Source organism: Chamaea fasciata, unplaced genomic scaffold (assembly GCF_029207755.1).
Source record: "Chamaea fasciata isolate MVZ Bird 193981 ecotype frontalis unplaced genomic scaffold, bChaFas1.0.hap1 SCAF_18, whole genome shotgun sequence".
In the NCBI taxonomy this organism is placed as follows: Eukaryota; Metazoa; Chordata; class Aves; order Passeriformes; family Sylviidae; genus Chamaea; species Chamaea fasciata.
The window spans coordinates 2,987,253-3,000,567 of record NW_027094103.1 but is presented as its reverse complement, the minus strand read 5'-3'; the positions used below and the strand labels follow the sequence as shown (position 1 = coordinate 3,000,567).

At 42.7% G+C, this 13,315-nt stretch overlaps 1 protein-coding gene across 9 annotated transcripts in view; it reads left to right on the top strand.

Annotated features, from left to right (window-relative positions):
• Window positions 1-13,315, top strand: part of DEPDC5 (DEP domain containing 5, GATOR1 subcomplex subunit) — a 40,540-nt gene that overhangs the window by 301 nt on the left and 26,924 nt on the right. For 5 of the 9 annotated variants that reach the window (XM_066199341.1, XM_066199344.1, XM_066199347.1 and 2 more), the window contains exons 2-21: window positions 558-675; window positions 1,409-1,496; window positions 2,158-2,204; window positions 2,533-2,618; window positions 3,412-3,495; window positions 4,160-4,209; window positions 4,667-4,736; window positions 5,058-5,136; window positions 6,064-6,125; window positions 6,558-6,627; window positions 7,047-7,119; window positions 7,275-7,378; window positions 7,658-7,732; window positions 8,472-8,606; window positions 9,081-9,142; window positions 9,270-9,343; window positions 9,869-9,938; window positions 10,448-10,484; window positions 10,881-11,001; window positions 12,061-12,284. In XM_066199341.1, the coding sequence (XP_066055438.1) occupies window positions 618-675; window positions 1,409-1,496; window positions 2,158-2,204; window positions 2,533-2,618; window positions 3,412-3,495; window positions 4,160-4,209; window positions 4,667-4,736; window positions 5,058-5,136; window positions 6,064-6,125; window positions 6,558-6,627; window positions 7,047-7,119; window positions 7,275-7,378; window positions 7,658-7,732; window positions 8,472-8,606; window positions 9,081-9,142; window positions 9,270-9,343; window positions 9,869-9,938; window positions 10,448-10,484; window positions 10,881-11,001; window positions 12,061-12,284 (1,669 nt within the window). In that variant the 5' untranslated portion in view covers window positions 558-617. The remainder of the gene's footprint in view (window positions 1-557; window positions 676-1,408; window positions 1,497-2,157; window positions 2,205-2,532; window positions 2,619-3,411; window positions 3,496-4,159; window positions 4,210-4,666; window positions 4,737-5,057; window positions 5,137-6,063; window positions 6,126-6,557; window positions 6,628-7,046; window positions 7,120-7,274; window positions 7,379-7,657; window positions 7,733-8,471; window positions 8,607-9,080; window positions 9,143-9,269; window positions 9,344-9,868; window positions 9,939-10,447; window positions 10,485-10,880; window positions 11,002-12,060; window positions 12,285-13,315) is intronic. The other 4 variants (XM_066199349.1, XM_066199345.1, XM_066199348.1 and 1 more) reach the window with 1 other exon arrangement.

The window sequence follows — 13,315 nt, the reverse complement described above, 5'->3', positions numbered from 1 at the left end:
TCGCCGCTGCTCCGGGCAGGAGCTCGGCTGTCTCCATGGGCTTCTCTTTCCCTATAAGCGAGCGGCCGAATGAGCGCAGCGGTTCCATAGCTGCTTAAGGACTGTAGGCACGGCAGCGGGACTGTAACTGCTTGGGTTTGTTTGCTCTCCGCTCCGGCCCTGCTCTTTGTGGCGTCCCCGGTGCGGGTCTGCCGGCTCCCAGCACCGAGCGGCGCTTCTTTCCAGACCCGCGTCAGTTGCAAATTACAGAGTTTGTTTTAACAAATTTTGGGTGCATGGGTTTTTTTTTTTTTCCCACCACGACTCTGTAGCTCGGTAATTGACTTTCTGCCAAGCACATCTGCACGCTCAACCCTTTAACTTATTTGAAAAGCACACTTTTAGTCCCTCTCTCCTTGTGCCTGTACCTGTAGCTGCCCCGCACTCTCCTCTGCTGGGCGCAGCTCTGCCGCGCCGCGGTGAAATCGGCCGGGACAACGTGCTGGGTTCACGTGCAGAACATACACAATCGGTTTGCGTTGACAAGAGATCTGTGTTTGCTTTCATTTCTATGTTAGATATGCAAGATGCCTTTAACTGTCTTGGCTCGAAGCGTCTGAGAGGAACTGGAGCTCAAGATGAGAACCAACAAGGTGTACAAGCTCGTCATACATAAGAAGGGGTTTGGAGGCAGTGGTCAGTATCTCCCAGCTCATAACAGTGACACCAGCACTCACTTAATTGAAGGCATTTGTTTTATCGATTGTTTTAATAAAAGAGTGAAGATGGAACTTTGATGTAACAAGCAGTATTGTCAGCCAGAGTTTGGAAAGCTCTTTCTAATAACAGCATACAGCAAAATAAAAGAACGTTAATTGGAAGAGACCAAGATTGTATCTAAAAATGAAATTGCTTTATTTTTACTTCCTCCCCTTTTGTTGCAACACTTTTCTCTTATCCTGGTGTTTCAGTCACCCTAATGAGTGTCATATATGTCAGTGACTTATGACTGCACACAGATGTGTTTCTGAGCACTAATAACAGTGCCACTGATTGGATTGCTCCCTACTTCTAGACTTACAGCATGCTGATTAATCTTGTTGAGATTCTATAGCTGTCTACTTTCCTGCTGGTGTTTGTTGTATGAAAAGTACAGAAGATGATCCTGGTTGCATAAATGAGGTGCACAGTCTTTTGCTGAACACTTCTTTTGTGAAAGTTCTGTTGTTTGAGTTGTTTGTGCCTGCAAGAGTGGCTGATCTGAAGTGGCTGGGCGGGGACCTTGTCATGTGGTGAGCACAAAGCATTCTGCTGGTGTGTTCATCTTGGTTTGGTGTGTTTATACATGCTGAGCTATTGCATGCAAACGTGGAGGTGTCTGTGTTTAGCATATATCTGTTCACTGCCCTCATTCGTTTATGTCTTGTAGATGATGAACTGGTGGTGAATCCTAAAGTATTTCTTCAAATCAAGCTGGGAGATGTTGTGGAAATTGCCCATCCCAATGATGAATACAGGTGAATTCTCTTTGCTGATATCAGTGATGTTGGAGCACTGAAAGGATCTGTTCATGTGTAGTGGTTTCTAGAGTGAGACAGAACTTTGCTTCAGGATGCTGCCATGATTTTTTTCTGCCTAAAGAGAAGTAAAGAGGTTAACTTTAGCAGGAGTGCTTCCTTTAAATTTATGGAATTCTTTGTGTATGATGTTAGTTTGCTGATCTTCCATAGGCCAAGTAGCCCCTGAATATAGAATCGGCAATGTCTGTATTCTCTTCCTAGATCTGCTGTTACCTAAGGGTTATTCTCCTATCCTACAGTATATCCTAGGCAAAATTAAAATTTTGTGGCCTTGTTTTATGAACCTGTTCGTCCTGCAGCCTGTATCTGAAAAGCAGTGGTACACTTGTGTGAGGATCTCAGAAGTTCTTGTGTGACCTAATTTCCCATTTGTAGTGTTTTCTTTACCTCAAGAGTACTTTATAATTGTAAAGAATGTAAGGAACAAGGCAGAGAGACAGGTGGAGAAGATGGTGTATGAGGCTTTCTAGAAAATATTAATGTTTCTCTTTTGCTTATCCTGTGATCCTTGTCACAAAATAGTTTTGAGTGTGTGATTTACCAGAGACACTGTTGGTATCTCACCTTGTCTACCTTTTTTCTGTCTTCTCCATACTAGTCCCCTGCTTCTACAAGTGAAGTCACTTAAGGAAGATTTGCAGAAAGGTAAAACCCTACACTTATGCACAGTAAAGTCATAGGAGGGGTGGCATGACTGGGCTGTACCTGTGATTGGCTAATGTGTGTATTTTAATTTCATAAGAAAATCAATGCTTTGTCTGTTTAGGAGGATTAGAATTTTAACAGAAAATCAGCAGTTAGTTCTAAATCTGCTTTTGCTTGAGTAGTGTGAGTATGGTTTAAACAAACTTGGCTTTTTAGCCTGCAGTTTGTGTTTCATGACAGTCTCACAGTGTTGGTTTTGTGCCTGTAAACCCCTTGGAAGCTGTTGGGGACATTCACTTCTCTGCTGTCCTTTCTCGTTTCGGGGCAGAGACAATCAGTGTGGATCAGACCGTTGCCCAAGTGTTCCGCCTGCGGCCCTACCAGGATGTCCATGTCAATGTTGTTGACCCAAAGGTGTGTGGTTTTGCCACTTGTTTCCATCCATTCCATCACTTGACTCAAATCAGAACCCTGTGACTTCCCATCTACAGTAGTCTGGGGGGAAAAAGGCATTTATTTTATAATGAAAGATGTTAAGTCTTCTTCCCTAGGAAAATGAGCCTTAGACTTCTGAATTATTTATTGGTTTGTTATGTGTCTCTTCTCTTCCTACCATCTCTGCTCTTTTTTTGAGCTCCATGATCCTGCTTCAACAGTGCTTGGTAGAAATGTAAACATTTCACATATTTTTAAAATTCAGAAATACATGAGAACCAGGCACAGTAAAGAAAAAACAGTAGGTGGCCTAGTCAGGAGAAGAGTCATGGCCTGGATTTGCATTATTTGATGCACAGAGCCTCTTACAGGCTCTGTAAATGTCCCAACTTTTAAAAGAGCTGCAGTCAGAACTTACACTCTGCACAAGACAAAAATCTGGAGGAAATAAAGCTTCCTTAGTGCCATGAACAATGGCAGTAATTTGTTTTATTTCAGCTTCCAATCTGCACTGAGACTTGTAGTACAGACTTAGTCCTTGGGCTTTTTCTGGTCACATTGTACAATGTTTTACAGCTCACAGTAGGTGAGGTACACGCACAACTTTGGTATTTATTTGCATGGACTTCCCCTTTATCTTGCTGTTTTAGGGATCTTGACTCGCTTTTGAATGGCCCTTCTTTTAACATTTGGTTACTAAATGAACAGATTGGCGGGCCCTACTTAAAAACAGCCAGTAAAATCTAAGCAGTGTTTTTCATCCATTTCCCAGGAGGTGACCTTGGACTTGGTGGAGCTGACATTTAAAGATCAGTACATCGGGCGTGGGGATATGTGGCGGCTGAAGAAGAGTTTGGTAAGGCCCCTGCTGCCCCTGGGCAGGGTGCAGGTGATGAACCTTGTGTCTTGCTTACTGTGAAAGAAAAGAAGTGCTTTACAAAATGCAGAGAGCCAAAGACAGTGCCAGCAGCTCCTGAGGATCTTGTGCTGTGAGTGGCACATCAGAGTTGGAGAAATGGATGTAAATGTCTTGTAGGGAAACAGATCCCATCATTTCCTACTCCACTGCTATAATGTTGATTGCTGCCTTGGGCATTGAAAATGCTGTTCAGAGTTTTTTTGCTTATGTTCTGAATTTTAATGTTTAGCTGCGTTTGGAAGGAATTGAATCCAAGTGTTTTTCAAGTAGAAGTATGCTGAAGTGTCCCCTCTCTGAGAGTATCCCTTAATAAGTAGCTATTAGAATATCTTCTGCCTGCATCTCTGAAGTGCAGTCTTCTGCTCCTCTAAGTGCACTGAATTAGACAAATGATCCCAGCTAGAGTTTATCTATGTTAAAAGTGATTTTCTGTTGTCCAATACAGAGGTTCTGTAGGCTGAGCTATTAGTAGTACCTACACTGAATGGATTTTATGACTTCTGTTGTAAAAATCACATTTGAGCGCGAGTGGATTTATGTACATTGTTCTCCTCACTCTGAGCCTGCTCTTCTTCTAACACATGTAACTCCTCTTTCCTAGGTCAGCACATGTGCATATGTCACCCAAAAAGTCGAATTTGCAGGTATCAGGTGAGTGCCTCTTGTTACTTATTGCTTTAGCTTTGTGAGTTTTAAGTATCTAACTGGAGACCCTTCTCTGAAAAATCCTTCATGTTTCATTGTTCTCTTCCTCATCTACAGATGTCTGTCTGCACCATGGGGTGGGGGAAGGCTTCAGTCTGATTTGGGGTAAAAGAAACTGATAGCGGGGCAGCCAGCTACACTCTGGTGAAGGCCAAATAGTTTTCTTTTTGTCTCTCTTCCCAAGCTGTATTAATAGTTCAGAGGGGATTGCTTTTGGGGTGACACAGGGACAAGGAAATGTGCAGGTGCAGAGGGAAATGGCTGGTTGACATCTTTTGGGTTAAACGTTGGGTTTTAACCAAATAAGTCATCCTTGAGTGCAGATTTTGGTACATCTCTTACTTGCTCAAATACTGCCTCTCTAATCTTCGTATTCAAATATGCTGCACTTCTTTTCTTCCAGGGCCCAAGCAGGTGAACTGTGGGTAAAGAGTGAGAAAGTCACTTGTGGATACATCAGTGAGGACACCCGGGTAAGAGTTCAGGAAACAGGGGACAGCAGCTTTTCCCTTCCTTTCCTTGCCAGGATTTTTGTAGTTCCATCTCGCATTCAGATTAGTATGGATCATTAGAACTGGCTGTGTAGTAAGGTGAAGAATTGCAATAAACTTCAGCTCTGCTGTGCTGGCAGCACTAGGAATGACTTGTTAGAGGGGGAATGCCAGTTTCTTAGAGGGGAAATTCCCTGTGATGCAAGGACTGCAGTTGTATAAATTGCTGTATAGTTAACCTCTTCATTTGGGTCTTCTAATGAAAGTCCTTGGTTTTAAACCAGGTCTTGCATTCCTTTGCAGGTGGTCTTCCGCTCCACTTCTGCCATGGTTTATATTTTTATCCAGATGAGCTGTGAAATGTGGGATTTTGATATTTATGGTACGTAGGTAACTGACCTGCCTGTGACTTGGGATGATAGCAGCTGTCCTTTCTGCCCCTACTACAAAACTGCCACGACCAGCAAACTAACATATCCTGCCTTTGGCCTAAGCAGTGCTCCAGGGCATGTTGTGGTCTTTCCTTAGATCCTTCCTTGCAGAGCCACCTGTTTCTGTCCCTGGCTGTGCCATCCCTTTCCTGTCCCTTTAGAGCCTGGGTACCGTTGCCTTAGCCCTGAAATCACTGTGAGCATTGTAAAGGTTTTCTATGGGTATGAGCATGTTGGGTGGTGAGGGCAGGTGCGAGTTTGGGAATCCTGAAGCCAGAACTGTGTGGAAATTCTGTGCAAAGAGGCCCTTGATGGTTTAGATTTCTCTTGACATTGGCTTACTGAGGAAGTGAAACCTGCCTTAGCCCAGGTTGAAGTTGGTAACTTCAGCTGGAAGTATTACAACTTTAGGCATTAAGAATGAGTCACTTCTCTATGTCATCCTATTTTTTTCTGGCTTAATTCTTTAGCAAACCTCTTGCCACTTCCTTTGACCATGTGTTTAGGCATATGGAACTGGGAAACCATTCAAATCAGAGCAGGGGATCAGTTGTGCATTCTATGCCTAAAAGACAGTACAGATGCTTTCCCAGCATGCTGCAAATATGTTGGAAAAATGAATTAAAGGTCAGATCCTTCTGGCAGTAAGAGTCATGTTTACATCCTTTGAAAAAATGATGCTTTAAAATCTTTTTATCATAAAGCAGTCATGCTTTTTAATCTTTTTATCATCTTATCTTAGTGATATTGCCCTTTAATTATGCACACTGCTACTCAAATTTTAATAAATATAATTGTCCTAGAATCTTAGGGTTAGCTATGCTCCATAGCTGAAGTATCTGCTGTTATCTGATGCTTGGGAGATTTTTATTTTGCAGGGGATTTATACTTTGAGAAAGCTGTGAATGGTTTCCTTGCTGACCTCTTCACAAAATGGAAGGTAAATAGGGGATTGTGTTCAGATTTAATTTTTTATTTTTCTGGAATTGTTAGGGGCATCTATCTGAACAGTAACACATCAGAATATCAGATTGCTGTGGGTGGGTATAAACAAACTGTGTCAAATATCTGTTTTCTTAACAAAGATCTTGTCAACCACAGGGAGGAGCTTCTTTAGAGACTAGTGGAGAATGCTCCTGGTAAATGTGATACAGCCAAGCAGCACAGAATCTGCAGGACAGACCATTTTGTTATTTCAGAGAGGCAGGTGGAGCACTAATGCAGATCCATTAATGCCACAGCCTAGGTTTTGTTAGTTACCTTTGTTTCTAGGTGTGAGGGAAGAGAGGCTATTGCTATTGGTGTATGTACACAAGTTCCTACCAAATGTGACCTTTAAGATTTTCTTTTTGTGTTTGTTCTTCCTGGACAGGAGAAGAATTGCAGCCATGAAGTGACGGTGGTTCTGTTTTCAAGAACATTTTATGAAGCAAAATCTATAGGTATGCAAATTCTCTATTCTCATGTTTCCATTTTTAAACCTGTCTTATCTCTTGAAAGTTGGTCACAGGCTGACAGGGACTTTTTCTCTTTTTTTAATTGCCACGTTCAAAATATTCTCTATCAGGCACAGTAGGTACACAGACGTTGTTATGAAAGCACTGCAGTGAACACTTTACATAGAAGAATGTTGCAAATTTTCCTCATCATACTCAAGCTGTCATATTGGTTTAAAAGCAGTTTTTATATTGTGTAGGAGGTCCGATATTTCTCCAAGTATTTTGGGTTTTTGTTTGCTTACTGGGGGCTTTTTGGGGGTTTTTTTGTTTATTTTTAATGGAAATAACAGCTTCTTGCTGGAAAACATGAGTCATTTCTATACAAGAGCATGAGATGAGATGTGCTTTTCCTTCCATTTCAGATGAGTTTCCTGAAACACATCGTGCATCAATTCGGCAGGACCACGAGGGAAGATTTTATGAGGATTTTTACAAGTATGTTTTCCTCCCAATTCTTTTCACCTCTTGTCCCACAGTGTATGTGCAACCTGATGCACCCTTTTGTGCATTTCTTTGTAGTTTGCTCATCCCTTCTCAACTTCCCCTCATGGCTTCCTTTCATGGGCCTCACCAGGTTGTGTGTTTTCTAGAGTTGTAGTTCAGAATGAGAGGCGGGAAGAGTGGACCTCCTTGCTTGTGACCATTAAAAAGCTTTTCATCCAGTATCCCGTGTTGGTACGACTCGAGCAAGCAGGTACAAGAATCCTCCTTTGAACTCTTTTTTTTTTGTTGTTTTTTAGCTTGCCAGTAAACTGTCCAGTTTCAGTTGGAGTCTGGTGTCATGCTACTTGGTGCTCTCCTGGCTGGGGAATTTGCCTCAGTCTTTCTGTGGAACTTAATAACATCAATTTTGCCTGTAATTTTTGAGCTAATAGTATTTAGTACAGATGTATTTTTCTGTGAGTTTTTTATTATATAGAGCTAGTATACAGGAATGATGATTTTTTTTTCTCCCTTCTGGATACTTTTCCAGAGGGCTTTCCTCCAGGCTACAATTCTACCTCAGCACAAGGGAACTACCTGGAGGCAATAAATCTTTCATTCAATGGTAAGTTATGAGCAGTGGATTAAAATATACAGGGGAAGAACCATTCAAGCAGCTGCCAGTAAATGGCTGTGGACTTCTGGTACTTTTTCCTTAATACTGTGAAGCGGAGGGGAATATTAGGTGGCCACCTGTTGCATTTTATCTTCTTTTTGCCAGAGTCAGGATTAAATGCATGAGATGATATTTCTTGTTCTGACTCTTTATTAATTGTTATCTATACTACAGTCTCACAAACCTTGAGTTCTACAGCACTTCTAGCTAACAAACTAAAAATGGAGCCCCATCTCTCTCTCTACAAGGCCTTTTAAGGATAAACTGTCCAATTAAGAAATGACACCTAAATTATTTTTACTTTTAGCCCAATAACCACCTGTGGCCTGCAATGCAGACTTTTCAATCCAATTACAAAATACCACCTAGACCCATGAAGAAGAAGGTGAAAAAGGACTAGCCTCTGCCCTAACACTTTCATCTTGCTTTATATTTATTACTATATTCTAAAACCTTAAACTCTAAGTTTTCCACCATGTGATATTACACACTTCTATTCAAACTACACACCCACAATCCCAGTTCTGTCATTCAATTCTGGAAGCCTTCTCCGTTCCCTCAGGTCAAATGCAGTGTTTTCTTGGGGGTCAGTGCCTGTCAGCACAGAAAGTCTGTAATTCTCCGTGCCCAGGGTTCCAACAGTCACATCCATGGTCTTTTTAAAATATTTCTGCGTTCTTTCTGGCAGTGTTTGACAAGCATTACATCAACCGCAACTTTGACCGCACGGGGCAGATGTCGGTGGTGATCACCCCTGGCGTGGGCGTGTTCGAGGTGGATCGGCTCCTCATGATCCTCACCAAGCAGCGCATGATTGACAACGGTAAATAACTGCCTGCAGCCTCTCGGAAGGCAGACACGGCCTTGGCAAAGATCCAGCAGCTTCTGGCTGGGAAAAAGGATCTGCTGTGAGCTGTGTGCTCTGGGAGGAAGGGTTACAGCTGCAAGGCTTGTATCTGCTCTTTGTATTGGAATGAGCAGATTTTCAGAGTACTTACAGGCATTTAGTTTCTTTTGTTTGTGATAGAGAGCTTCACCCGTCTGTGCAAACTTTTCTCCTAAAGAATAATCTTGCACAAGTTGCATTAGTGTAGAAAAATAATTTCTTATATTCCCACAGGTGTTGTTGGTTTGTAACCATACTATGGGACCATTAACTGCCATTTTCAGTATTATTGCCTCTTATAATACGATATAAATAGATATTGGGTCTTCAATTCAAACTGATGATCTATTTTGTCTTAGCATATCAGTCCTGTTTGGTCAGCAGCTGAACTCTACTGCTGTCTGTTTACAGGGATCGGTGTGGATTTGGTGTGCATGGGAGAGCAACCCTTGCATGCTGTACCACTCTTTAAGGTAAGGCTGCTTTCCCTTCTCTCTGTTCCTGCTACAAACGTTACTCGTTTGGTGGCAGGCTGTTAGTTTGGTGGCAGGCTGTTAGTTTGGTGACTGGCTGTTAATTGCTTCTGAATTCCTCTTACAGCTCCATAATCGCTGTGGCCCTGGTGACTCACGAATGGGTGATGACTACAATATCCCACACTGGATAAATCATAGGTAGGTGATTTCTATCAGCTTTTGCTAAACAGTTCTGCTTTGCTTTACTCTTTGTAATCTCTTGAATTCTCTTTCTTCTTTCACTGTTTATCTCCTCTGCTTTCCTTGTGAAGCAAAGGAAATATTACATTACTCTTGCAGAACTCTGGCCATTAATGCAACCTAACAGAAATGACAGTTTTCAAACAGCTGATGTGAGTCACTACAGTTGTGTAAATCAGAATGAGTTGTGTAAATGGCAGGATGGCAGTGGATGCCTTTCTGTGGAAAGAGAAAATGAACTGGGCAATGCAGGTGTTAAGCATATTAAGAAGTGTCTAAGCTGAGGCTGTACAAGTGTCAGAGCCCTGTCTTTAGGCAAAGAGTAGCTTCTCTCAACCATCCCTCAGTGTTTTCCATACTTTTTTTATGCAGGGGAAGGTATCCCATTTTCTGTATCCATAGCTGACTCAGGTTCCTGGTCTGTTTACTTTGTAGCAAACCAACTGTGTTGAGTTCTTAAGGCCACACTGTTTCTTCTTTCAGTTTCTACACATCCAAAAGTCAACTCCTGTGTAACAGCTTCACTCCACGGATCAAGCTGGCGGGAAGGAAGGTGGGAATCTTTCTGATTTATGTTATCTTACTAGTTTGTCAGCTTCCTCTTTTCAGTCAAGCATCACAAAAGCTGGAACTAAGTTTCTGTGCTAAAAGGCTGTGAAAGCAAAGCTGCAAGGTTTGTTGTAAGGATTGTGAATGAGGGACTAGTTTATAGGTCTTTGCTTTCTACATAAAACTGGGTGAGAAATGTTTTAACCACTATAAAAATCAGTTTCATTCTGTAATGAAGTACTCTATGGAGAGGAAAAAAGATGTTGAACACTGTGTTTTTCACACAGGTTTGTGACCAAGCATCAGCATTTAATATTCCTGAAGTTGTGCGGCTGCCTCACTGAGTCAGCAAGCTGAACTTTGCTTGGTCACACCGGGGGTGTTTCCTTAGAACGTGCTGACTGATTCCCTTCCCTCTGTCTTTTCTGTTGCTCTCTTTTTTTTTTTTTTTTTTCCTTTTCATTCTTGTTTGTTTTCTTGGTCACTTCATGGTTCCTTTGTTGGACCCTCCAGCCACTGACGGAGAAAGCAAAAAATAGTCGTGATGCCTGTGAGTAATTCTGTTCTGGAATGATCTGTCCCACTGACCCCCAGACTAACAAACAGCTGCAGTAAGAGTGACGCTTTAGCACAGGGAAGGAGCAATTGTTACAGAAAACCGTCAAACCCAGATTTGATACTCGGGATGCTAATGTGCATGTACCAGTTGGCTTCTTGGCAATTATTCATTTAGTGTTTAGGATGTATGGGGGGAAAGACAAAATCAGCCAGCCTGATTCAGGGACACCAGCTTTGATAACTGAGCTACTCCAGCTGTTCTGCTCATGACTCTTTGGGATTCATTTTGGAGTCAATGCTTTCCTTAGGGGTGAGAGGTGGATACTCTGACTTGCAGACCTCGAACATTCTCGAAAGAGGTTCCAGTGCTGTATGATTTATATTTCAGCATTAGGAGCTCCAAAGGATGCTGAGAATGCCTTGCCTATCCAGGTAGATTATGATGGCTACGATGCCCAGGTGTTCAGACTGCCAGGCCCATCCAGAGCCCAGCGCTGTAGCACTTTCAGGTGAGAGGCTTGGGAGTGCACTGCTTCTGGAGCAGCCACGTTGTGTGTGCTTGATACATCAAATACTTGGAGAAATACAAGGAGAATTGATCTCCACATGCTCACAATGGAACAAAAAGCTTCATCTGTACCTGATCTTCATGACTGGTTGTCTGGTGTTTTACTTCTAAAGTAGTGTGTGGGGTCTAGGAAAAGGCGTAAATATATTTTTTTCTTAAATCTTTAGTTTTGTTTGAAGTGGAATAAAGCTAGTCTTCCTAGCAGATTTTACAAGGGGGTTAAGGAACTATTTACTCATTAGACTTGCATAGAGTTGTAGAAATAGATTGTTTGATGAGCTGCTTAGTAACTGGTGAACAGAGTGGTGAGGAATCCTCCCGGAAAATGATGCCAGTCTGAATGAGAGAAGAGGCAGAAAAGCTGGGTGCAGGTTCTCAGCTATTCCATGTCCTTTTGTCTGAGGAGAAAGGCTGATTATTCTCAGGTCCTGGCTAAATTCACTGAATAAACTATGAATTTGAGTGCTTTTTCAGAAGTATGGGGTTGACAAGCTTGTTTTGAAGTACTTTTTTTACTTTGCTTATTTCAGTAGTATTGCCTAACTCCAAGCATGTGGACTCACTTGTTAATATGTGAATTTGAGCAGCCTGTAGGAACAAATGCTGAAAGATACCAGCACAGTTTAAATAGTTCATCATTCCAAGTAGTTTCCCTCCAGCTACATGTTCCTGGCACTGTAGGCTGAGGTCTGGTATCTGCTAGGCCACATCTCTACCAGGTTGGTGTGATGTCTGTAGGATTGCGGAGGGAGTCAAACAGGCCTTTTCACAGCCCTTGCACTGGAAGCATTGCAGTGTTCTTGTTGTGTTGTGTGATGCACAGAAATACAAATTACCCAAGCAGTCAAAAAAGATAGTGATGGCTTCCCTGTAATGCCCTTCTTGAGGTCTCCTGCTGAGCATCGAGTCTTTGGCACGACTTGGGCTGTTGCAGCCCCCTGCTAACCATGAATGAATCTCAGGGAAATGAAGGAAAGGGGATGAATGTCTTTCCTGTCAGCAGGTCGGTGAGGGAGAGGGAGAGCCGCACCAGGAAGAGCTCCAGCTCGTACGACGTGTCGTGCAGCCCCTCGCTGCAGAGCCGCGCGCTGCCCCCCGAGGAGGTGAGGAGCCAGGCTTCTGACGACAGCTCCCTGGGCAAGATATCCAACATCCTCATGATCCCGCGGCCTCACCTGCACCAGTGTGAAGTCAGCAGCTCCTTGGGCTATACCAGCACCAGAGGTCAGCCTGGGGCATGTGGGGAGACAAGGGGGAAGTTTGTGTGGCCACTGCCAGGCCAGCACAGTGGAGATGGTGCTTGTATTGGCACTCATGGTACAGCATTTCCATAGCTCCAGCTCCCTTTGTCATCTTTGTCCAACTCCATTGCTTTTTTTTTAATGGCTTGTCCTAAATAGAAGTGTCCTGACACTGATTTGCTCTTTTCCCTTGCCTATTGCCTTCTTTAGTACTTGACTATTCTCCTGTGCCTGCCTGCCAGTGTGGACACACACAAGGAACTTGTATTATCCAGGTCACCTATAAGCTGTCAAATGAGAACTGGCCTTAGCAGTGTGCCCTGGGGGACTCTGCTTATAACATTTCTCTGTGGGGATTTGTTGTCATTAAGACTCACTTTCTAGATCCTTCCTTTTGACAATGTGCTGCTGAACTGTCTCAGCGTGTTAGCGGTGCTTTTCTTCTTTTCCAATTTAATTTTTTTCTCAGGCAGTACACAGTATCTTCCACAAACCCAGTTCATTTCTAGGCAAATAGTATTCCTCCTGCAACTGCTTCGTCTTCTATAAAATTCTCTCCCTGAAGGCTCTTCATGGTTTTTTCATGCCGTGCTCTATGACACTGGTAACATACTTATCCTGTCACAGGAATGGCAGTTACTGGTGTGGGGCTGCTCTCACACAGTGTACTTGACATCACATCTGCCATTCATGTTTTCCCCTTCTGTCAGTTAATACAACACTCTTCTTTCTTTGCTATTTCTGTTACTCCTTTAGTTTGAGGGGTAGCTGTGTGACCCAGCTGAAGGTGTTCAGCAGGATGAGGATGTGTGTGGATTAGGACTGGCAGGGAGGAAAGAATAAAACAAACTGAGTTTTCATGTTGTATTTGACAATATAGAATGGTAAATGAGACCCCTCCTTCTCTTTGAGATTTCCACTTGTTGAGCAGAGTAATTGCTATTTATCTACCTAAGTATATTTTTTCTCTCCTCTTTCTAAATAACTGGACTTCTGTTCCACACTGAATAGTGA